Raw genomic sequence first — 25,017 nt, 5'->3', positions numbered from 1 at the left:
CAAAGAAGCTGAGTGCTCAGCACCATAGCCAGGGGTTGTCTTTTGCATATAGACATATGAGTGCTGCCAGCATTGCTGCAGAGGTTGAAAGGGTGGGAGTGGGATCAGCCTGTCAGCGCCCAGACCATATGCTGCACACTGCATCAGCTTGGTCTGCATGGCTGTTGTTCCAGACGGAAGCTCTTTCTAAAGATGATGCACAAGAAAGCACCCAAACATTTTGCTGAAGACAAGCAGACTAAGGACATGGATTACTGGAACTATGTCCTGGGGTCTGATGAGAGCAAGATAAACTTATTTGTCATGACACTCCCACCACCATTATACTCCCACAGTCAAGCATGGTGGTGAGGGTGTCATGGTGTGGGGCTGGATGAGTGCAGGACAGAACATTGACTTTGTTGTCCTTAAGCCAATTTGTTTCTAATCGGGTGGTATGCCTAGGGTCATTGTTCATTTGGAAGACCCATTTGTGCCTCAGCTTCACCTTTCTGGCTAATATCTTAAAGGGGATATATCGTGCTTTTAAATCCTTCCTTTTCAGCCTTAAATCATTCAGTTGTGGTCTATATCACGTGGAACTGCAATGCTTTGGTCTGAACTCCTTGTTATCGTAGCTCCAGAGGCTCCTCTTTTACCCCTGTCCTGAGGTGCGTCTGAGAGCAACTCGATTTGGTGCCCTCTATTTAAATGCTACTGAGGCACTTTACACCAGGGCCCCCTCCAGGTCAAAGAGTGCTCTACTCCACACCTTTCTGCCTTTTTTGTAATTTATTAACAGAGATACAACAATATACTGGCACAGAAACATGATAAAAAAAAAAAAAAAAAAGCAAGACTGTTTATGTAATAATACTATTCAAAACATGCACTATGGTTCTGTCCTCAAGGAGCTAAAAGGGGCACACAGCTCTAACATAAGCAGAAGGCAGGATGCTACTGCTATCAGAACAATGTCCAGGAAGGTCATATCAACACACCATAACTTCATGTCTAAAATAAGTTTGTTGTCATATTAGCATTATTTACAGCTTACCGCTTTGCTGTGTCCATCGTTTCAATAGACAGAAGGAACTGACCCCTTAATCAGATTAAGTCTTACAGCAAACCTTTCTTTAACTGGTGGAGATTGCTGAAGCCCTCATCATTGAAGTGCTTTGTGAAAACAAAGAGGAATTTCCAGACTGATGTGGGAACATTTCGATGAAATAAAAGAATTTAACCAGGCACTTCAAAGAGGATCCGATGCTGAGGGAATTTGTAATGTATTTTATGAGTTAATACACCCGACAACGGAACATTTAGACTTATCCTCTTGTAGCTTCAGCATATCTGAGATTGGGCTACAAAATCTCAGCGAGAAAAAAAAAAAGGCGGATACGCAAAGTTACTATTAGATATCTACGCAGCACCTGGAGAGAAAATTAAACTTTTCTGCACTCCTACAGACTCGAATACACAACAAAATATAAAAGGGCTTAAAAAGTGGATTTTGCATGACATTTCCCCTTTAAGATATTGCTTAAATATTGTCACGTAATGTTCCTTTCTCATGACGTCATCTGTTTTGAGAAGTGCATCAGTTCCACCTGCAGCAAAACATTATGATAACATGATGCCCCCGTAACTTTGCAATGAGGATAGTGTATTCAGACTTGTAAGCTTTCCCAAATTTGGGCTCCAAATGTAACAAAGGTCACTTTGACCAAACACTTAAATCTTGGTTGCATTAGAGCACAGAACATGTCTCCAAACTTAAGACCTTTGTTCCTGAGTTAATTTCTTAACCACATTCTAGTTTTTATCGTGCATTTGGAGTAATGGCTTCTTCCTCTAAATGTAACTTTGTAGCCCATGTTAATACAGGATTCAGTTTCATTGGGGATAATGACACTCTCCCACCAGCTTCAACTAGCATCTTTAAAAGGTCTTTCTCTTTGGTTCCAGGGTTTACTTGCACATTTAACACCAAATACGTTTCTCACGGAACCTGTTTCCTTCCTGGGCAGCATGATAGCTGGGCCTTCCATACTATTTATACCTGCATATAATTATTTGAAAAGCTGAACAGTAACATTGTTACTCGGGAGAGGATTTTCACATCAACATGAGGTTAATGCTCCACAGAGTTGATTACCTTGGGCAAAGCATGCTTCGTGAGTTTTACTTTAAAGATCACCACACCCATAGATGACAAACACTGAAAATAATTCTGAAAATTATTTCACCTTCAAAGATTTAACCATATTTCTTTATGTTTAAGATGAATATTAATTTTAATGATTGATAGGTTTTACAACAAAACCTGCAAACATGTATATTTTTAGCATAATTATCATTATCATAGTTATACAGCATCCTTAATAATTATTGGTTCCCTTGCTAAAGATTTGTAAACAGCAACAACAGAGTGTCTTCAGTCAGAGGCTTCTTCAGATCTGCTGTAAGACAGACCACTACAGGAGATCCTACTACTTACAGCCATCAGAAGCTACAATGTCTCTTTAAAGAAACCTGTATAATATGAGCTCCTTCAATATTTAATATCCCTTTGAGATTAATAAAGTATTTTTGAAATGAATTGAACTGAATTGAATAAAAGCCTCCCTTATTTTATTTGCATAACCTCAATCTAAACTTTTAAGCAATTAACCTTTAATTTCGTGACATGTAATGAATGTAGGAAAAAAAAATCCACGTAAAGAATTAATGTTGTAAAATCACCACAGTTATTAACACAAGACTGCTTGGTGTTTAGACTTTGTTTTTTTTTTGGTTGATCAGAGTATCCATAAACTTTTACTTAGTAATCTATAACTTCCTGTTACCCTGGAAACTAAACATTTTCTACCAAATGAAAAAGAAAAGAGAACACAGCAATCAATTAAGGTAGATAAGTGCACTACATTAAAGTAGTGACTCTTTACGTACCCATATTTACATCCAGTGTAATGATTAAAATGTTAAAAATGACCAGAATATTGACAAAAAAGGCTGGACAAGAACCCACATTTATGATGCCACTAAGAACAGGCAGGAAGATGGCAAATGGAGGTAAAACAAATCTGCAAAATTTACTGTTAGAGAACTGCAGCAAAAAGTGACATCTTCGGGTCACTTAATTGCAATAACAACCCTTTACGTTAAGGATGTAGGGGTGCCAGTAATTGTGAAGAGTGCTATATAGTCACTATGCTATTCTTCCTCACCATTAATTATATGTGTATATACAGTCGCTGCGCACCTTTTTAGGTACACCTTTCTAGTACCAGGTTGGACCTTTCAGTTCTTTGTAGGATAGATTGAGTGTTGGTAATTTTGCTTAATATTTACATGATAACATCTCACAGTTGTTGCAGATTTGTCGGGTGCACATCACATTCCTGATGTTTATCACCTATTCCACCACATCCTATTGATGATCAACCGGACTGGACTGGAGATCTGGTGACCATGGAGGTCACTGGAGTACAGTAAACTCATTGTAATGTTATAGGAACCAGTTTGATGATCCAAGCTTTATGACATGGTGCATTAACCTTCTGTGACCACAAAGGAATGGACAGAGTCAGCAACAATACTCAGGTAGGTACATTTTAGTCTCGGGTTCCTGTTCATAGCTCACAGCAGCTGCACCTTGAGTGGTCTTCTGCTGCTGTTGCCTACCTGCTTTAAGTTTTGATGTGTTGTATGTTCATCGATGGTATTCTGTAAACCTTGGTCGTTAGTGGTTCTTTGAGCTACTGTTGCCTTTCTATCATCTCAAACCAGTCTGCCAATTTGCCTCTGACTTCAACACGCCATTTTCCTCCACATGACTCCCAATCACTGGATATTTTCTCTGTTTTAGAGAATTCTCTGTAAACCTGAGATATGATTGTATGTGAAATTCCCAGCAGGTCAGCAGTTTCAGAAATACTCAGACCAGCCTCTCTGGCACCAACAATCGTGCCACAATCAATGTCCAATTCCTTTCACCTTAAAATGCATTGGTTTCAACTTCAGCAAGTCGTCAACATCATGTCTAGATGGCTAAAAGCATTGAATTGCTGCCGAGGGATTGGCTGATTGGCTTTATGCGTTCACAAGCAATTGAACACATGCTCATAATAAAGTGATCAGTGAGAGTATGTGAATATGATGATAACTGCCTTTATAAATATTTTTTATGTCAGATAGGAACAACCTCTGGTCAGGTCACGTCCATCATGTGTCTTATCATGCCGCTGCTAGGAAGCTCACATGGTTAGTCATTACAAGGTTAGTCAATGCTGTTAATGGAAAATTGAGGATGTTAAAACTATGTGCTGATGCAAATGCATTAAAACTTTACAACCTCTTCGGATGACTAGGTTTTGCTGCCGTGTTTTGCTTAAAAGGCTTTTAAGGTTTACAGGTTCCCAAGTGGCCTAATATTACCATCAGCAATTGATTACTTATTGTGAATTTTAATGGAACAACATTCTGCCTGACAGTGAAAATCACATGTGTTTGAATGTTTGCTAGTAGCCTGTGTGTAACATTAATCACAGTTATGGTGATAACTGCCAGACCGTACAGGCGCCCAGTGTGGAAGAGGAAGTTGAAACAGGAGAAGGGGTGCAGTAAGGTTTGCCAGCATCTGCCTTCAGCAGCCACCTCTTGTGTCATCTGTGCAATGTTAGCCACGGCATCCAGTGTGACTGCTGTGGAAAAGGTGTAAGCTGAACCGCTTGACTGTCTTTAGTCCGGTAAAATATGAAGCAGGTATTCCTAATGACATTCTGCTCCCTTTTACAACCATTTTCTCTTGAATAATGAACAGAGGAAGTGGAGTTGAGGAACCCTACTTTTTTCCCTCATTTATTATCAGCTGTCTACCACGGCATGCTGTTGAAGACTAATCTTCACAGCTCTGTTTGCACAGCCTTTTGTTATTGGATGTAAATCCTCAGAACAGCACTCTTCAGTAAACACTCTTTACAGCCTTATTCTGTTGTCAAGGTTCCTCCTCGTGATATCAGCGGATCCTGTTGAAGATGGAATTAATCTCGGAGGTGCGCGGTTCACCTCTTCCAGTCTTCCATCATTTCTACATACACTCTAAGACTATAAAAGCACACTCTGTGACTGTTAATGTGATTACCAGCACTTTCCTCTTCCAGGTTTGGATTAGTTTTCACATATTGGGTTTCTCCTTCTCTTACAGCCTTGTCTGGTCTATGCAATGTATGCATCCCTTATTTATTACCTCTTTCTGTGGCAGTATGTTCTACTAATAACTGCTGTCAATACTGTTTTATTCCTACTATTTTGCACTGCGTATTTTTTTGTTTTTATGACTTTAAACTCTCGGTCATTAAAACTGATCAGGTATATTTGGATTGCCTTGCTTAACTGCTTGCTTAACTTGCTTAACTTGACAGTGCAATAGATGGGGAAAACATTGTATACATATGTAGAATTAACAGTTTAATTCTATATGTGTATTAATGCTACAGCAAAAGAGTACAAAATGCACATGAAATAGAGTATTATTGATTTTTTTAAAATAATTAATTTCAAAAGGTGAAATTCATGGTATACAGATTCATTACAGTTATGATCATGGGGATGACTGCTGAATCAACAGCTGTCCAGTAGCCCAGTTATTGACATGTCCACAAGAAGGTAAGCCAAAAAAGCTGATTGCTGGCTCTACAAAGAGTGCTGCATCCAAGCATTTTTTTTTTCGTATTTTAATACGGGATGTATTTAGTGGCAACTGTAGCTCAATGCAGAGTGTATTTGTGTATGTGTGTGTCTGTAAACACCCAAATCCAAACACCTGTGGGTGTATGCATGAGTGCACTTATGTATTTAAGGTTTCTCCATAAGAATATTCAATAGCCTGTGTGCTGCCCCCCAGCATTTTAGTCCAAGCATTTCAATGGAAAGTTTGGTGGAAGGAAAAAGTGTGGTAGAAAAGGGTGCACAAGCAACAGCAAGACATACAACCTTGAGAGGATTGTAAAGGAAAAATGTACACAAGAGCTTGAAAGACATTCACATGGCGTAGACTGTGTCTGGTGACAGAACTTCAAAAGTTACCACACACAAATGTGGTGTGATGGTTCTTGTGTTAAGGCACTCCCGAACCAGAGACAATATCAAAAACTAGAAAAAAGAAATAACTATTGTTCACTGGTGCAAAATACTCTTTCGAGATACAAGTCAAACTTGCATTTCATTAGGAAGTCAAGGTCACAGAGTCTGCGGAACAGACTTTAAGTTGTTTGAGGTCAAGTGGGATGATTTAGGGAAATTATTTTGGGGAGCCATGTTATCTGTTCGTGTGGGTCCACTCTGTTTCATTAGGTCCAAATTCAGCACAGCTGTCTACCTGCCAAAAGTACAACCTGATTTATGTTTTACATCATATGGACATACCTTTAATTAGGCTGTCATTTATGTATTAAAAACATTTTCCTGTACAGTTTTTCCTTCCACTCAAATTTCCATTTATATGCTTTGATACAGCCCTCTGTGAATTTTCAGTTTTCATTACTTTTAAGCCAGAGTCCTCCCAATTAGCAGAATTAATTACTCGAAATAAATCCATCTGCCTGTAATGAATCAATATAAAATGTGAGTATCACTTTTTGAATTTAATTACTGAGATAAATTCTACTTTTGAGAATATTCTGAGTTAATTAGATGCACTTGTATGTTTATATGTTTGATTTATTTAATGATTGATTGACAGGTGATTGTGGCTCAGAAGAGTAGTAGTCTTGCAATCAGAAGGTTGTGGGTTCAATCCAGCTTCCTCCTGCCATATGTCGATGTGCCCCTGGGCAAGGCACTTAACCTCAAGTTGCCTACTGATCTGCGTATCGGTGTATGAATGTGTGAGCATTATTGAGTGCAATTGGGTGAATGTGGCTCTAGTGTAAAGTGCTTTGAGCAGTCTGTATGACTGGAAAAGCGCTATATAAGTTCAGTCCATTTACCATTCCATTTACCACAAGTGTCAATAAACTCTCTGTGATCATATCCATCTAAAAATGGATATGATTACTTTTGGGTATTAACTGCAATGCAGTTTAATATAAGATTATGCAGGCTTATTTCAGTTTTTTTTTTTTTTTTTACGATCACACTTTCTGTAATGAATCTGTATATGAGTTTCAGTCTTTGAATTCAATTAGGTAAATAAATAAAGTTTTGTATTATTGTGGTTGCTTAGCCAGCAAAAGTTGCATTACTGAAACCCAAAATAGAATCTATTTATAAAGGAGATGAGAAACACAAGACTCAACAATGCAGATACGTTAAAAGCGTAGCATGATAGTGATCAGCCTGTGGCTATGCTGTGATGTTAAGGAAGCCCAAGCTGATCACTATCATGCCAAGCTCTGCAGATGCATTAAGTCATGCAAAAAAATAGCTATATGCTAAGTCTTTATGCTGTACAGTACATGGGGATACCTTTTGAGTAAGCTTACATGGTTTGTACCAAAAATCTTTTCATTAACATATCTGGATACAGCACTCCCTAAACAATCAGCTTCTTAGTGAAGACTTTTTGTGGCTTTCCCTTCTTGAGGAGGGTATCAGTGTCTCACTGTCTGCTGGACAACTGTTAAGTCAGTAGCCTTTCCGTAATTGTGCAGACCATATGGCCATAGAAAAAACATTTGTTTATAAAAAAAAAGTATTTCTTTTAATTAATCATACATAATATTTAAATTTTATAAGAAACTCAATTTGGCTATTATTAGTTGCGAGGCATAAGCATCCAAGTTGATGGACATATCTCTCCTCGTTTATGATGCATTTATATAAAACATGAGCATCCCTTTTTAAATTGTATCATAAAACATCTTTTTGATAACATTCTAATTGAGATACACTTGTAGAGTGCTTAGATAAGGAACAGTGGGTCTAAGCTTGGTTTATTTAATGATTAATTGGCCAGCACTGTTAATAATTTCTCTGTGTTACTGGAAGATTTACATGCACTTAACATTTTATGTAATTCCTTCGAGGAATTGGCAATAATACAGTGTGATTTAAAATCATCCATGCTGATTTTACCTCACTCTTGGTATTGCAAAGTGTATTTTCTTGTACTGTATCACAGTACTTGCTCAATGAACTCGTGTGGCAAGCGGAAGAGGTGAGGAACTGGGTGAGGGGGAGGGAAGAGAAACAAACACAGAGAGAAAGCAAGTGAGAGAGGAAGGGTGCAGGATGCACTTCATCCACAGTCTCACTTCAACCTCGCCACGCCGGACTGTCATCCGAGGAGCGCCCGCCCGCAAGTCCTGGAGCTCTCTGCCGCGGTTCACTTCTGTTCTCATCAGCTTTACATTTGGACGGTTTCGACATGGGTCCGATCTGTTAAAAGGCGTGAGGTGTTACTGAACCGTTAGCAGTTTGATTCCAGACAGACCTGTAAAAACTCGCTCCAGCTGAAGACAGAATAATGATGGAGTATTGGAGGCAGTGCGCGCTGTGGCTGATTAACTGCAAGGTGCTTCCCGCTAACCACAGGGTGACATGGGAGTCAGCGCAGGTATTTGACTTGGCTCAGACCCTCCGGGATGGAGTCCTCCTGTGCCATCTGCTCAACAACCTGAAGCCTCAGTGCATCAACCTGAAGGAGATCAACCTCCGACCGCAAATGTCACAGGTAAAAGACACGTCCCCCGATGCCCGTTACTCCGCTGGTCGTCAAACTGTACTGTAGCCACGATGATGGCAGCCTGGCCAGACTCCATATGAATTATATTGATTTAGTCATTTTGTCAAGTTTCAGCATTTAGGACAGTAAAACAACAGCGCAACCCGACTTCATGTGTTTTGTGATTTGTTTATAGAATTCGGTTCATTAATTCCAAATAACTGACAATTCTTTCAATTCTAATCACACTTTTACATATTCATTACTGCAGGCAGTCTGTTGCCCGAAAACTGCTGAAAGCAGATGTCTATGAAATATTTAGGATGCTTTTTTTTTATTTATTCCACTGTTTTTGTGTGAAAATCCATAGCCGAAGGAAGGGCAGTCACGTAACCATTATTGCAAGCACGTAGTTCTTGATTTTTCACTTAACTTGCTTACAGTAAGCAGAAAAGCATGAACTTCAATAAAAATTGCATGGAGTACGGTGTGGCATTATCAAACCCAACTTACCCTTTTCTCCAAGTTAGAATACAAGCAAACATGTTAAATACTCGAATTTCTATGACTATGTTTTATGTATGTGGTGTTGAAAGTCACTAGCAGAGAGTTGGTATACTTATATTAAGGGTATTAGTTATTAAGACACCCCCCCCCCCCGCGACCCCCCCTCCCCCCCCCCCCCCCCCCCCCACACACACACACACACACACACTTCCCCACAAATTGCTATGACAAAGAAAACAGAAGTGGACAAACATCCGTGAACTAAAACTTTTATTTTATTATGACCACAGCATAATAAAATGAGCCATGGTGTGGTTTTATTGTGTCACACCAAGGTGGTGTCCCCCCATCTAACGACTCTTTTTAAGACTTAGATAGATAGATAGATAGATAGATAGATAGATAGATAGATAGATAGATAGATAGATAGATAGATAGATAGATAGATAGATAGATAGATAGAGCTGTGGCCACATGGATCCTGTTTGTCAGATACCATCTGTTTCAATATCAGGACAGCCTGAGCCAGGACCTGATTATAATTCACCTTTCTAACAGTGAATCTGTCCGTCTGGCTCGGTGACAGCACACAATGAGGTTGACACTCACCTACTGAGCCTGCAGGCCTGCTGTAAGAGTATTACTCTGTACCAGAAAAACACTCCGATACACTCAGACTACAGTGTATTGCTTTGTAATAGACAAACCAAATTTTATTCAAAACAGCTAATAAAATGAATACAGTGATGCGATATCTCTCACGTTTGGTCAAGAGGCGCATCTGGCTTGTTTCCTGGAAAGAAGCGCTTTGACCTCGGTGGCACAGTGGCACGGTCATTCACAATCAAATTGGGAGCCTGCTTTTTGACTGTAGTGCACCGAGTATGTGGGCAATTTAAGATCACGAAGAGGTTTTAAATGTCACTGGGGGGCAGTGGATGTCTGTGTCCATCTGAGGATGTTTACTCGGAGATTTCAATCAAAACTAGATTGGAGTCTATTAAGCCCATTTTGTGATATTGTAAAAGGTATTACAAATACATTATCTGTGTCAATAAAGAGAAATTCAGTGTTTTGTGTCATAACATCAGGAAATGTAATAGAATTGTCATTGGTTGTGTGGTTTATGAACAAGGCTGAATGCATGGCCTATCTAGGCCCAGAGTGGGTTATTTAAAGGTAGACTTTGTTTCAGACATGACTCGGTGGCATAGACGTAAAGGGATAGTTCAGGATTTTTAAAGGGAGGTTCTGTTAAAACATTATAGGCCATTAATCTCTTACCTGGAGTAGATAACTCTCTTCGTGTCTTCATTTTGTATAAATGCAGATTAGTTGGACCCAGGGGTTGAAGCTAGTCCAAGAGGGGTCAAGATCAAACTGGACTTCTACCATATTAAAACAATCACAATCCTAAAAACAATAATTATTTTACAGGACTTTGAAATAGGAGGTGGTCCTCCACCAGTGGCCTTCCTGAGGGAAACCTGTACGGAGAAAGGAACATAACGCATCTCCAATCTGGACTATTTCTTTGTTGTGACAATACTTCTTGGCAATTAAGATTATTTCACTGGAAAATCTGTTAATGTCCCTTCAAATTGTGCCACATTTGTAAGGCTTTGTGGGTTTAGCAGCAGAGTTGAGTATGTGGGTTGTGCCCATGAAAAACTTGCCAAATCCTTTCTGCCGATTGCAAACAGCTTTTAGTGAATACTGTGATGGTTTGGTATGGCACCTCCCTCATTGGAAAAACAAGACCTCTCATCACTGGAGGCAATCTCAATGTCGAGACATCTCGAGATGAAATTTAGCAACGAGTGGCAATCCCATATCTTGACTCTTATAGACAAACCTTTATTCCCTGAGACGTCGATGCTTATCCTCACAGAGTGACGTTTATCAGAGACTACATCCAGAGTTTAGGACTGGAGAGGATGAAATGGCCTGCTTGCAGTCCTGACCTCAACCCTATTTAGCACTTGTGGGATCAGCCTGGAGCATGCTGTTTGAGCCAGAATGACCAACACCACCACATTGCCTGACTTGCAACAAAGGGTGGTTGAAGAATGTGTTGCCATGCCACAGAAGGTGGTGACCAATCCTTTGTCCAGCATGAGGAGGAGCAGTTATGGTTGTGTACAGTTCTCTCACACACTACAAAGGTAGCTGTTTGATAAACGATTAAACTGTTAAATTGCTAATATGTCTTGTTTCTTCAAACATCATCCATTCCAATAAACAACACCGAACAAGAGTCAGTAGCAGAATAAGCTGTCTGGCATTGATTTCATAGGACACCATTTAAAAGGGAAATAAACAGGTTTTCCAATTTTTACAAGATTTATTCCCAAGATGTATTGTTGCAACAAAGAAATAATCAAACCAAATTTTCTCACTATTTTCAGCACCACAATATTTTTTATATCAGACATTACTTTGACTGGAAACGATTTACACATTTTCAAAACATGTTTCACACAGGAATATCGCTGGTGGCGCACTGCCTCCTACCTCCATTTACAGTGTAAATGATCATTGGTTTCTACCTAAATAACCATTCAATGGAAACGTCACAACAGTTTAAAAGAATATAGGGGTGCAGTATTCAGTGAACAGTGAACAATACCCATGAAACTACACAAACTTGGTGACTATTGTTCACACAAGCAGATGTGACCTGCTGGGCGGGTCTGTCAGTCTGCCGTCTCTCATGGCAGAGCAAAAGGGGACAGTGGTTGATTTTCAGACCTTTGTGAGGGTAGATAAGATTGGTGGATAAGATCGATTTTAGATGTAAGTATCGGCCGATCACCCAAAGTTAGGGAAATCGGGGTCGATCGATCTGTGCACCCCTAATAGACTAGTGTTTGCATAAACTACTGGAGACTGGAGTTTGTTAAGAAGGTAGAAGTATGCTATGGTTTTGGGCACCCCCTGACTAGTGATTAGCAGTCTACTATGGATTTATGCTAAATGAAAACGCCAAGGTGGTTATCTACTGCAGGTAGGATATCAGCTGCTCATGGCCTGTTACAGGAACCCTATATTATCCCTTTATTGAGCCAAGGAAGAAGCAACAGTTAGAGGCATATGGAAAGCAGAAGACCCAAGGATTTTCACATAGATTTAAATACAAGAGATGCTTGTTACCTTGTCAATTTTTTCTAGCTGTAGTCTACAGATCAGACAAAATATAATAGTAATCCCATATAGATTTAACACTTACTTTGGAGGATTTTTTATAAGATTTTATATATATATTTTATAAGTCAGATGTGCATCAGTAGCTCAGTAGCTCATCTTCTTTTACATACAGACACACTTCCTTGATGATGGATACCAACTCCTCCAGTGAGGCGACCATTGTGGGGTGGGGGAGAAAGTGGCAATGAGAACGCCCCCCTTTACAAAATAAGTTAGATTTACATAACTGGGGGAGGAGTTCCTTCCCATTCGTCCTGCATAATGCATGAGGGACGTGGCAGCTACTTTATCATTGGCCGATAATAACACATGGGACGCTACCGTGGCCTCACCCGTGGGACCCATGAGATGGAAAAGACAAAGGCAGTGAAAAAAGCTCTGTCTTGCCCTCCACTGAGGCACCTCAGAGGACATAAAGGGACCTGGAGGGGTTTTTGTGTGCTTCGCTGGGGTGGGCTGCTCAATTAAAGTACAATGCATCAGAAGCCCCAGAGAGTTCACATGCTTCTCATTCTTGCTGTGCTGATTGTGTTTAGAAGGCCTGTATGTTGGTAGAGAAAGGTGAAGTATTATTATTTGAACCTACCAAGGAGACAACCTGATCTGTTCTGCACTGTGCCTTGCAAAAGTATTCAAAACTCAAAACAACAAACCTCAATTTCATGTTTTGGTATTTTATATGATGGACCAACATAAATTAGTGAATAATTGTGAAGTAGAAAGAAAATGGTGCAAGGTGAACTTTCACTGAGGCTCAAACATGTTTTCTGCCAGGATCGCCCTGTATTTAGCTGTAACCATTTACCGATTAGCTTTGACCAACTTCCTTGTCCCTTCAAAAAACAAGCATGCCCACAGCATTATGCGGCCACCATCATGTTTCATCTTGGGGATAGTGTGTTCAAAGTGACACAGAACATGTGTTATGGGGACATGAATACTATCAGAGAGACACTGAATGTGCTGGAGCTCTCCTCTTGGTTGAAGTACATAATATGCTTATTAGTTGCCTACACACCACATTATATTCCTTGTGTTTGTTTTAACACAAAAAATACAATAAAGAGCTTTAGGCGACTGTGGCTCAGTAGGAAGAGTAGTCGTCTTGCAATCAGAAGGTCGTGGGTTCCTCAAGTTGCCTACCGATCTGCGTATCGGTGTATGAATGTGTGAGCGTCAGTGAGTGCGATTGGGTGAATGTGGCTCTAGTGTAAAGTGCTTTGAGTGGTCTGCATGACTGGAAAAGCACTTTATAAGTTCAGTCGATTTAAAGTTCCAGTTTAAGGAGTAAGCGAAATCCTCATTCAGCCTCTTTGATCAGAAGTTTACAATGCTGTTATGAGCCAATTACAAAGTCTAGACAAACCCCGACCACAGTGTGTGCAGGCGCTTGCTTTGCTGCCAGCGAAAAACGCCACATAATCAGTACTTGCTTTTTGTCTCAGCTGAGTTGAAAGCAGGGGTTTAGCTTTAAGAGGAACTGAGGAATGCTTGTCATGGCTCAACTAGTTTTTTTTCTTTTTACTTTTGCTTGTAAATGAGGATTATCTGCATGTGTGGAGGTCAGAAAAATGTACATCGTCCCTGTCAAATAAACCAATTCTTATAAAACAACCTTTAAACACGATTTAATTAAATAAAGCATGAAAAAAAGTTTTCTAGAGGCAAAGGAGGCAAAAAGTGAGCTTTAACTTAGAGCCCTATACCTTCTTAAACCCACCACTACCTAGTTTTTCCATGACACAAGCATAACGGGTGATCACTTGGAGGGGAGCAGCGGCGCAGCGAACCCCCCAGCCCCTTGCACAGGACAGGCGCGACGCTCAACAAGAACAGGAAATCAGGAAATGGAATAAAGGAAGGAAGTGAAACTTAAACATGCCCTCGATTGAATTCAGACCAAAGTGCCGAGATGTCAAGCACAATGAAGAGAAAAAACACACCTCCCTATTCTCAGGCGTCAGAAAAAAACAACCTTTTGCTCTTTGCGCTATCGAGTCAGTCCTAAAGACTTTCTGCATTTTTGGAAAGTGAAAGTGAGACAAAGAATCTCAGACTCAGGCCTCAGACAAACACCTGGCAACAGAATCTGTTCATGATAGCAACAAATGACACATTTATTGTAACTTTGTGCACACATTTCAACACAGATGTGACTTGAACACCTCCAATAAGCACTAAAGCTTTTCATTAGTTCTCTAGATTCCGCTCAATGAATTTGTCAACAGTTCATACATTTTATTGTTTTCCACAGTAGTTTCTGAAACATTTGCTACAAATATTCAGCTGACCACTTATTGACCCATGTATGCCAAAGCAGCTGTTTTAAACACGTTCTGCATTACACAGTCGCATGAACATATTTTGTTGAACTGAGTTTGAGTTTGTGAAAGTAAGAAGAGAAAAGCCAGTTTCACAGAGCAAGCACTCCGTACAGCAAGCTTCAAAGGCTCCCAGGCTCGCTCGTCATTCTCTCATAGACAAGACACAAATGTTAGAGAAAGCGTGGGAGGATGAGAAAGACAAAGAGGAGATGACTTGATTTGCTTTTTGGATTTAGTAGAAGGAAAGTCCTATAGGGTCCAGGAAGCCAGAGTGGGTTCTGCAAACACATTCTGATATCTGCATCAAAAAAAGGGGTCATTATTTGAAAATATAAAAATTAGGGTATTAAAATACATATACGGTACATAATTTTTGGTCGAATTATTATTGTTATAATATTTGCTGAGATATTACAAAAATGTTTTTGTATGGAAGGTGCTTCATTGTGTAATAACAAGTTCTTTGCCACCCAACAGCATTAAGACTGTAGAGCTTCATGCACTCTGGGTTTTGACTCCATGTCTTGTGTTATTGTGCTTTACAAAGCAGTATAGGAACTTTAAAGTTAATGCATTTTGCTTCAAAAACATCATAAAGTCTTAAAACTGTTCCCTGCTGCTGACATTTTCTGCTCTGCTGCTTCCTTTATCTCACTTTTTGTTTTTGCTGGATCAAGAAGGCCTGCTAAGCATTCATGGTCAGACTTCAGTTACCAAACCTCATGCTTATTATTATCCACTACAGTATACTGTGTGCTGCACTACGGGCTGCAGGCAATTGGCATGCTGTAGACACGTATAGGACACGGCTTGTCAGAGCTGCTGTAGCATCGCTGCCCTCTTAAATAATTTTGTAGAAAGGATTGCACCTGTCAGTATGTAAACACCATGTTACCGCACCCATGCATGCCCCACACTGGTGCCTTGCTCCACAGCCTTCCAATTTACAATTCCAGCATGGCATAATGCAGTAACAACACTTAGTACCGCCGTGTCACCTCAGCTTATTTATGAGCAGCTTTTGCATTTAGTGACCATATTGCATCTTAGTGGTTTATGCACATTTGCACGGGGCAAAGTAACCTTTCATTCCATCAAAAAGGTAATAACCCTGAACCACAGCCATTTAGTAAACGCTACATTTCACTGCACATTAAATTATAGATTATACATATGCTGATTTTATTAGGAGATATTAAGAGGTAGAGATTATGCCTTTATTTTGGTGGATACTCAAGTTAAATCACTGCTGAGTGCTCTTGAAATTTTATTTTAGGATTTACAGATTACTGTAAGAAGGGAAGAGAAATGTGAAATGTATTTTATTACATTGTCAAAACAAAAGCAGAAAAAAATATATATTCAAGGAAAAAACTATATTTAAAAAGGTTTTCTCAGGGCCCTTCATCACCAGGCGCATTTGTCTGCAGCTTTTTGTTGTAAGAGTCAGAGTAGCAATAAACCCTGATCAAGGAGTGATGACAAACTAAACCTCATCTGGCTGGAGAGAAGAATTGGGCTGCCTACACTGTACCTTGTGAGTGAATGAGGCCCATATATCTGTGCCTGGACCCAGAATAGACATGGTTAAGGCCCTGTGCAGTTCAGGAGATTATGGAGCTCATGACTTTTCCAGCTGGGTCATTTATTTTGTGAGGTGTCCTGTTCTGAACGAGTCGGCTGCCTGTTTAGAAATGGGAAGGAGCTTCAGTGTGTAATAAGAAAATGTCAAAATCCCTGCAAGGAGTTTGGACCTGATACATGTTTTATACGGCATAAGGAATGAGGACAAGGACATACCTATTTTTGCCTATGTATTGTTTAGGGGTGTAACAGTACACCTAAGAAATGGCTAGGTGTGTACCTTGGTTTTTGGGTCACAGTTTGTAGGTACTGCTATGGTAAAACAGCAAAAAGAAACAAATGGCAATGCTGGGTTTCTTTTACCCACTTTCTAACAGGAAATATCCTCTCATGCAAACCAGAATAGACAACCAAACCACACCTGCTAGGGGCTTTAAAGTAGCAAGCAACTTACATCAGGGCAGAATTCATGTACTGGTATATTCACTTTAAAATTAGAAACATTTAAAAACAATTGTCTGTAGAAGACAGATGTATCACTGTGAGTTTGAAGAAAAGCAAAGAAATTCTCAAAGGCTAACAGCTAGTCAGAGAGGCTCTTTGTTTTGGCTAATTTTGCCTTTTAAAACAACGCTTACTAGAAATGTTTATACCTATGTTGCACAATGCTATATTATCTCTATATCTCTGACAAGAGGGGAGTAAACGTTTAGATTTTGCCAAGGGACCAAGGTCAAAGATGGCACCTTCTTTCGCTATTTCAGGTCTCGTAGTTGATTGGTAAAAACAGATATAAACATTTTCAATTTGTAACACTTTAAATGTTTAAATGGAAGACTTGCCTGAAACAGAGGCTAGCTGTTAGCCTTCAACTGTTTCGAGGGTTTCTTCACTTTCCTACAAGCTTACGGTATTTTGACTTATTACTTTTACAGATGAAGGAATTATAACTGAGGAGTTCACACAACCTCCCTTTAATGAATCCAAGTATTATTAATTTAGGTCCAAAACTGAAAAACACTGAAAACCGATGGAGATCTTTTAGAGAGCAGTTTTAACTGACAGTCTTCCTTAAAAAAAGCAGAATGTTAAGTAGGACACAAAATATTCAACTGTTAATAATCACATTTTTGCTTTCTTTTGAAGTATATAGTAAATAGGACCACAAATATCCAGCGACATAGACCTGCATTTAATTGACTTCTTAAACTTGGCTAAATATAGCAAACGTTTAAATTTTTAAAGGACGAATGAACAAAAAAAACAGCTTTTTTGCTTAAATTAGACATTTGGAAACCCACAAAACCCTTTGTTTGTTTTGAAATTACAATGATTAACAGATTACTTTCCCACCAAAATAGGAATACTTCATTTGTTTCACATGGGCTGCATGGTGGTGCAGTTGGTAGCACCGTTGCCTTGCAGCAAGAAGGTCCTCGGTTCCACTACCAGCCAGGAGCCTTTCTGCATGGAGTTTGGATGTTCTCCCCATGCATGCGGTGGTTCTCACAGGGTACTCCGGCTTCCTACCACAGTCCAAAGACATGCCTGTTCAGTTAATTGTTCTCTCTAAATTGCCCTTAGGTGTGTGACTTAGTGTGTGCATGGTTGTTTGTGTATTGCCCCGTGATTGACTGGCGACCTGTCCAGGGTCTACCCAGCCTCCCGCCCATAGACTGCTGGAGATAGGCACCAGCTTCCCAGCGACCCACAATGGAAGAAGCGGTATAGAAGATGAATGACAGACTGTCTAATTTGTTTCACCAAAATATTGCACATTTAGTTTATAGTTGAGTAGGTAAAAAAAAAAAAAACAAACAAAACATTTTTTTGTTTTTTTATTAATAAAAAAGTAGTTTTGTGGTCTGTGAGCACTTTTGACTTTGGACATCACTGGCCTAGAGCCTCACAAATACAAATATTGCTCTAAAATTACACAAACAGGCTTTTAGTAGTAATGCAACTGTCTTGCTTAGCTGTACCCATCGATTGCATTTAGTGGTTGTTTTTACGGTAGTGGTTATTGATGATATCATAAAACTGATTGCGGAGAAACTAGTTTGAACAGTAAAAGTAACAATCCCACTCAAATTACCAGTTTTACAGGTTTGAAAATAGTATCAGTCAGGGTTTATTTAAATGGTCAAAAAACACATTCTCAGTTATTCTTACTGACCAGTCTTGCATTAATTTGGGGTGGAGTGCTTTAGAAAGTAGCTTAATTGCATATCTGAAAGGGACATCTGTTCTATGAATCTTTGATACAGTTACATGCACTCATCGGCCACGTTATTAGGTACACCTGTCCAACTGCTCGTTAACGCAAAATTCTAATCAGCCAATCACATGGCAGCAACTCAATGCCACCTTCAGTTCAAACTGAGCATCAGAATGGGGAAGAAAGGTGATTTAAGTGACTTTGAACATGGCATTGTTGTTGGTGCTAGACGGGCTGGTCTGAGTTTTTCAGAACTGCTGATCTACTGGGATTTTCATGCACTACCATCTCTAGTTTTTACAGAGAATGGTCCAAAAAAGAGAAAATATCCAGTGAGCGGCAGTTCTGTTGCCGCAAATGCCTTGTTGATGCCAGAGGTCAGAGGAGAATGGCCAGACTGGTTTGAGCTGATAGAAAGGCAACAGTAACTCAAATAACCACTCGTTACAACCAAGGCATGCAGAAGAGCATCTCTGAACGCACAACACGTCGAACCTTAAGGCGGATGGGCTACAGCAGCAGAAGACTCCACCGGGTGCCACTCCTATCAGCTAAGAACAGGAAACTGAGGCTACAATTCGTACAGGCTCACCAAAATTGGACAATAGAAGATTGGAAAAAGCTTGCTTGGTCTGATGAGTCTCGATTTCTGCTGCGACATTCGGATGGTAGGGTCAGAATTTGGTGTCAACAACATGAAAGCATGGATCCATCCTGCCTTGTATCAACGGTTCAGGCTGATGGTGGTGGTGTAATGGTGTGGGGGATATTTTCTTGGCACACTTTGGGCCCCTTAGTACCAACTGAGCATCATGTCAACGCCACAGCCTACCTGAGTATTGTTGATCACCATGTCCATCCCTTTATGACCACAGTGTACCCATCTTCTGATGGTTACTTCCAGCAGGATAACGCGCCATGTTATAAAGCAGTAATCATCTCACACTGGTTTCTTGAACATGACAATGAGTTCACTGGACTCAAATGGCCTCCACAGTCACCAGATCTCAATCCAATAGAGCACCTTTGGGATGTGGTGGAACGGGAGATTCGCATCATGGATGTGCAGCCGACAAATCTGCAGCATCTGTTTGATGCTATCATGTCAATATGGACCAAACTCTCTGAGGAATGTTTCCAGTACCTTGTTGAATCTATGCCACGGATTAAGGCAGTTCTGATTAAGGCAGTTCTGAAGGCAAAACGGAGTCCAACCCAGTACTAGCAAGGTGTACCTAATAAAGTGGCTGGTGAGTGTATATTGTCCACCCTTTGCAGTTTTGTTGAACATTATATAGTTTTATAGAGGAGGAGGACAAAGAAAGGTCATGGTGTCATTAAATATGTTGTATCTTTTATTTATGTTCTTTTACACTTCTAACTCAAAAGCTATCCCCTTCTCAAACCTCAATCTGTCCACTTTAAACAAAAGTGTGTACCCAAACACATAACACACTTACAAAGGTTAGACAGCACTTGACCCCTCTTTGTATTTTAACAGAAGAAAACATCATTCACGCTCCCTTAACACAATTTTTCAAGAGATAGATGATCAGATAGAACAGAAGGAGGAGGAGAGGGAGGATTATGGTGTTCGCTCACAAACCTGGCTGTCTGTCTCTACTATTTCATTGTGATTTTAGAGTTGTTTTTAAGTGATATTCAATTACTCACTTTCTCTCCACACTAATTTCTTCTAATCCTCCCTTTGAACCAGGAACTTACCCACAGTTCAGCCAAACAGCTTGACCTGTGTTGCCATTGCCAGGAGAATTCAAATTTCATGCAGTAATACTAACACAATATCTGTATATAGAGGGGGGGAGGGAGTAAGTTTGTGTATGTATAGGGGGGTCACTCGGGTTAAATTCAAGATGTAATGGAAAAATGGCTCCTGGGACACTTATTAGTGTTGTGGGGGAAGGTACAAGATTTTTGTTTCGTTTTTGCCAGTGTCAGAATATGAGATGCACATGAAGCAAGGGCAGCAAGGGTATGCCTTTGTCCTTCATCTTAAGGGACAAAAGTGTTGCTATGGGAAAGCAAAGCATAAAATGCCAACAGGACATAAGTTGTCATCCTCACTTCTTCCTGTAATTGCTCACTTAAATGTCAGTATAGATGATCATGCAGTCTGGGAACCATTTACCTTATGTGATTTATTGGTTTTATAAATCTTATCAGTATAGTTAGAAATCTTACATAGGTAACATTGCATCTTTAATAATCAGAAATAGACTGATCAGGTATTTTTGGTTGGTACCAATTTCTGGGTTTCTTTCAGGTCTGACTTGTCGATTCCAATTTTTATCAGTTCAGATTATTTTCTTATAACATTAATAAATGTGCTGCAGTTTTCTGATAGAGGTAGTAGTCATTAATCCAGCAGAAAAGCAAGGAATTACAAGTTCAGCATTAGCATATGCCAATTTTTTAAAAGTTAAAACAAGTGTATCACATTTAGTTTATGCATTGGTAAACGGAAAATCGTGGGAGTTTGATGCATTTAATGAATAGGAAAAATGTAATCAAAGCTGATCAGGGAAGATTTGCTGATCTCTGGCCAGTTTTGCAAATGTTAGAGGACATCTAATCTAATGTGTACAAGTCAAACAAAAAGATCTAATTATAAAGGACTTTGTTTACTGTAATTGACTGAGGATGTCTCCTATTAGCTGACTGGAGGATTCAGCATTACCAGCTTGCCAGCTGCAGACACTATTACACCAAACAAACCGATAATATCTTATTAATTATCAATTTAGGTTAGCTGTCAAATCTAATATGCTATTCACTCTGTCATCGTTGTTCAGAGCTGTAGCCACTGCAGGACAAGAGCCCCTTCTCCTTCTTGCTAAATAACACTAAATAACCAGAAAGCTGTGGGACTATTTTCACAATAAAAACAAATAGGTCAGAAAAAAAACTTTAGGAAGGCAAGGCTGCTGGCTGCTAATTAGCAACACTTGGAAAACCTGTTTGACATCTGTCTCCACCAGATGCTTTGGTCCGTTAACATCAACAATCAGGCGGTGCCGATTCCTCATTTTAAGACTATTGTCTGCCTTTTAGTTGAGACCATGTGGAAATTTTTAACATTTAACATTTAACAGCTCAGGATATTTGCGCTCCAGTTTTTAATATTATATCTCAGTCATGTCCATGCTGTCTAAAAAAGATGCCTATTTGCACACTGACGAAGAGTTTCATTGGAAATTTAAGCTACTCTTATATTTGTACATCTGATATAGGTACCATGGCTATAAGCATCTCCTCCAAAATACTTTTTAAAGTCAGGTGGCTACAAAATCCAAATTGTAACACAATTTTCTTAATGTCTCGTTTTTGTTTTTCCTCTTGCATTTTATTTTACCACCTCAGAAATAAACAGCGCTTCTTTTCTTGCAGTTTGTTTGCGTTGTAAACCCTCTATTGTTTGAATGCACATAACAGAATAAGTTCCTTATTTTATTCTGACGTTGATTGGTGTGTGACAAGATCTCCTGGCAAAGGAATAAAACACCACAATACATCCCGCCAAGGACATATCTATCTTGCAAATCATGATCTAGTTGCTGGCGGTGACTTTGTTGTTTCTGTGTTTGAGACTCTTATTTTGACATAAGAAAGGAAGTACTTATTTCGTAGCTTTATTATGTTGACAGAGTTTGCTAATAAAGTCAGCTTGACTGAAAATATCTGTTACAAAATTATGCTAGTTTGTAAAAAAAAAAAACAACATAGAATTTGTGTAGAAAAGCAGATTTTTGCATATTTGTCTTGGTTGAAAAAAAAATACAATCAAGATGCATTTTTCTCATGGAAAAACGTTTTAGTCATCTGTTCTTAATTTTTTGAAAAGAACTGTTATAATACAATGTGTACTTTAGGACCCAATGATATTATGTTATTCTTTTCTGCATATCCACACATTCTTTCACCCAAAAATGTTTCTATAATTATTATAAAGAAAAACTAAAAACATTGAAATAGTTCAATAGGTTAATAATATTATACTATTGTTAAGCTCTTAAAAATCTACCTGTTAGTTATCTAAAAGTATTTTTGTTACAGCAAAAAGTAGCACACATGTGCATTAAGAAGTAAAGAAACAAGCCAAGGAGTAGTCTAGTGCAAGGATATGAACCTATTATTTATTTTCTAAAGAATAATGTCAGTAAATGCACATCTCACTTCTGCTGTGGAAAAAAGTACATTTATAATATTTCAATATTTAAAAAAACCTGAATTAAAGTAGTTAATTGGATCGTTCTTTCTCATAAACCTGTGTAACCCAAGCTAGTTTGGGTTGCGTGGGGTGCACATGAGAATACTTATTTGTTTGGAGATGAATCAACCAATTTTGCGTCTTGTCTGCAGGAAGGTATCCAGTGAGCATTTTCTTTGGACATCCTGAATTGGTTTAGGCTATGCAAGATGGCGTAATGCCAATAAAGATTTATCAGTCATGTGTTGAGAAGGGTATACATACTTTTCGACTTGCCATTTTTAAATAAAATGTAAATGTCCCACATAAACTTCTTGGTTGAATGAAAATAATTAAAATTCTAAATCCTCCAAGGGTGTTAATAATTTGACTTAACTGTACACCTCTTTTCTAAAGCTGCTGATGACCAGAGCATGAAACTCCTAAAAAAAATCGTCACAAGAATTGTGATAAGTTGGAAAAATGTTGTCAGGAACTTTACACAGAAGCAGTGATGAATGAATGGAAAAAGTGACTAAAACATTCAGCTGTTGAGTGTTTTCCAGTCATGTGCTACTGCTGTGCATCAAGTCTGTGTAGGTTTAACTAAGAAGGACGCATGCAATCAGTTACCACAGTATATTTTTGGATTGAAAAGCTGCTTACTGCTGCTTTATATGTCATATTTAAGATAAGTTAGATGACAAGTGTCTTCAGTCAGAGGGGGAAGGGCATCGTTTTCATCGACGTCAGCAGAACATCAATAACCCTCCACCTCCCGTTTCCTGGTTATACGCTTGGAAAAAGCTCTTACATGACATGGAGTTCAGCAGTTCACTTGGACTGCGACATGTCACCCAGTGGTTATGAAGTAAGTCCAGACCATATAGGGTGTTCGCTGATGACATTTAATGTTTCTAGAAAGTAAACATCAAACTTTTAGTATAGCTATTGCACATGTAATAGGGAGGCTCGAAGCCTACCCACATCAAATTTGCTTTCACACCAAACCTTCGGAACGCTTTGTACCATGCCAGAGTCCGGTTTCTGGAGCAGATCAGAGAACCGTACCCTGGCACGGTTGCAACTGCCGGTCTTGGCACGGTTTATCCGGACCATACAATATGATATGACGTAAGAGCTGCGCATTTGGGTCGAACAAGAGGATAAAGAAGAAAGACAAAGTGAAAGCCCCAATCCGAAGACAAAAAAGTCTGAAAATGTCTTGTGGGGCTAGGTGGAGTAGTGAGGTGCAGGCGTACTGCTACATTTGAACACCAAAGTAGCAACAGAAACCCAGATGAGAAAGACTTCCTTCTTCATGCTTTGCACAACTTTGTTTGGTTCGGGCTAAAAATGTCTGGATGAAAGCAAACTGGGCCAGCTGAAGATGTGAATTTTCTCACTTTTACCTATGCCTGGACCAATCCCTGGACCAAACCAGCAGTGTGAGTGCACCTTGAGTCTCAGGCTTTGACTTTTGCATCCATTTCTTTCTTTTAATCAATGCTTAAAAAGGTTTAAGCAGTGAGATGGCCAAACTGTATTGCTGTCTTTCAGAGCACACGGCTCAGAGAGAACAGGATTTCATTATGCCCTGCAACACACAGCATAAACACTTCCAGCTTGTTGCTATGGAGCTTTGACTTGTGTCAAAGAATACATAAGCAGAAACTGGATGCTTATTATGGATATTAGGGATACAGAGCACGACCTTATATCCAACGCAGCAGCGAGATAGCTCTACTTACAGGGCTGTTCCTTTATCGCACATGGTTGGATTTGAAAATGAAATGTGCTGCAGGTGAGATTTTAGGTTCTCCATATGTTGTTCTTATATAAACAATCTCTTCCTTTTCATTGGGTACATCTCAGCATGCGCTCTGACAGACTCCAGCTGTGATGCTGAAGCTATAATCTAAATAAAATTTAAATCATCAGTTCCTCTTTTTATACAAAGACGTTTTTGCCCGGTTGCATCGAAAGGCAAAGAAAGACCCATTCACCCTGTTGGATGTATTTGCATTAGATATTGTACACTTTCAGTTACAATGACTTTTTTTAGATCACCGGCCTATAATTATGGGCAACTTGTTTGAGGTTCACAAGCATGTTTATTCAATATTGCCAGGATGGTTTTTTCCAAAGAGTTTCGGAACCAAAAAAAACAATCAGCTTTGTACTGTGTAGCCGTGTACCGTAAGGCGTCCGTAAAATGGAAAATTTTCCCGTTTTTTTCAACCTCATTATTTTACATTGACTGCGATGGATTGGCGACCTGTCCAGGATGTACCCCGCCTCTCGCCCGTAGACTGCTGGAGAT

At 39.4% G+C, this 25,017-nt stretch overlaps 1 protein-coding gene across 4 annotated transcripts in view; it reads left to right on the top strand.

The window, feature by feature from the left end:
* The first annotated feature begins 7,957 nt into the window (after positions 1-7,957).
* LOC124857923 (guanine nucleotide exchange factor VAV3) overlaps positions 7,958-25,017 on the top strand; it is a 117,171-nt gene continuing 100,111 nt past the window's right edge. For 2 of the 4 annotated variants that reach the window (XR_007035715.1, XM_047349510.1), the window contains exon 1: positions 7,958-8,656. Coding sequence is in view for 3 of the 4 variants with exons in the window: in XM_047349510.1 (XP_047205466.1) it covers positions 8,450-8,656 (207 nt within the window). In the remaining variant the exon portion in view is untranslated. The remainder of the gene's footprint in view (positions 8,657-25,017) is intronic. The other 2 variants (XM_047349511.1, XM_047349512.1) reach the window with 2 other exon arrangements.

This window comes from Girardinichthys multiradiatus, chromosome 21, assembly GCF_021462225.1.
Source record: "Girardinichthys multiradiatus isolate DD_20200921_A chromosome 21, DD_fGirMul_XY1, whole genome shotgun sequence".
Classification (NCBI taxonomy): Eukaryota; Metazoa; Chordata; class Actinopteri; order Cyprinodontiformes; family Goodeidae; genus Girardinichthys; species Girardinichthys multiradiatus.
Note: the sequence above shows the minus strand (reverse complement) of the source record. Positions and strands in the feature narration are given on the sequence as shown.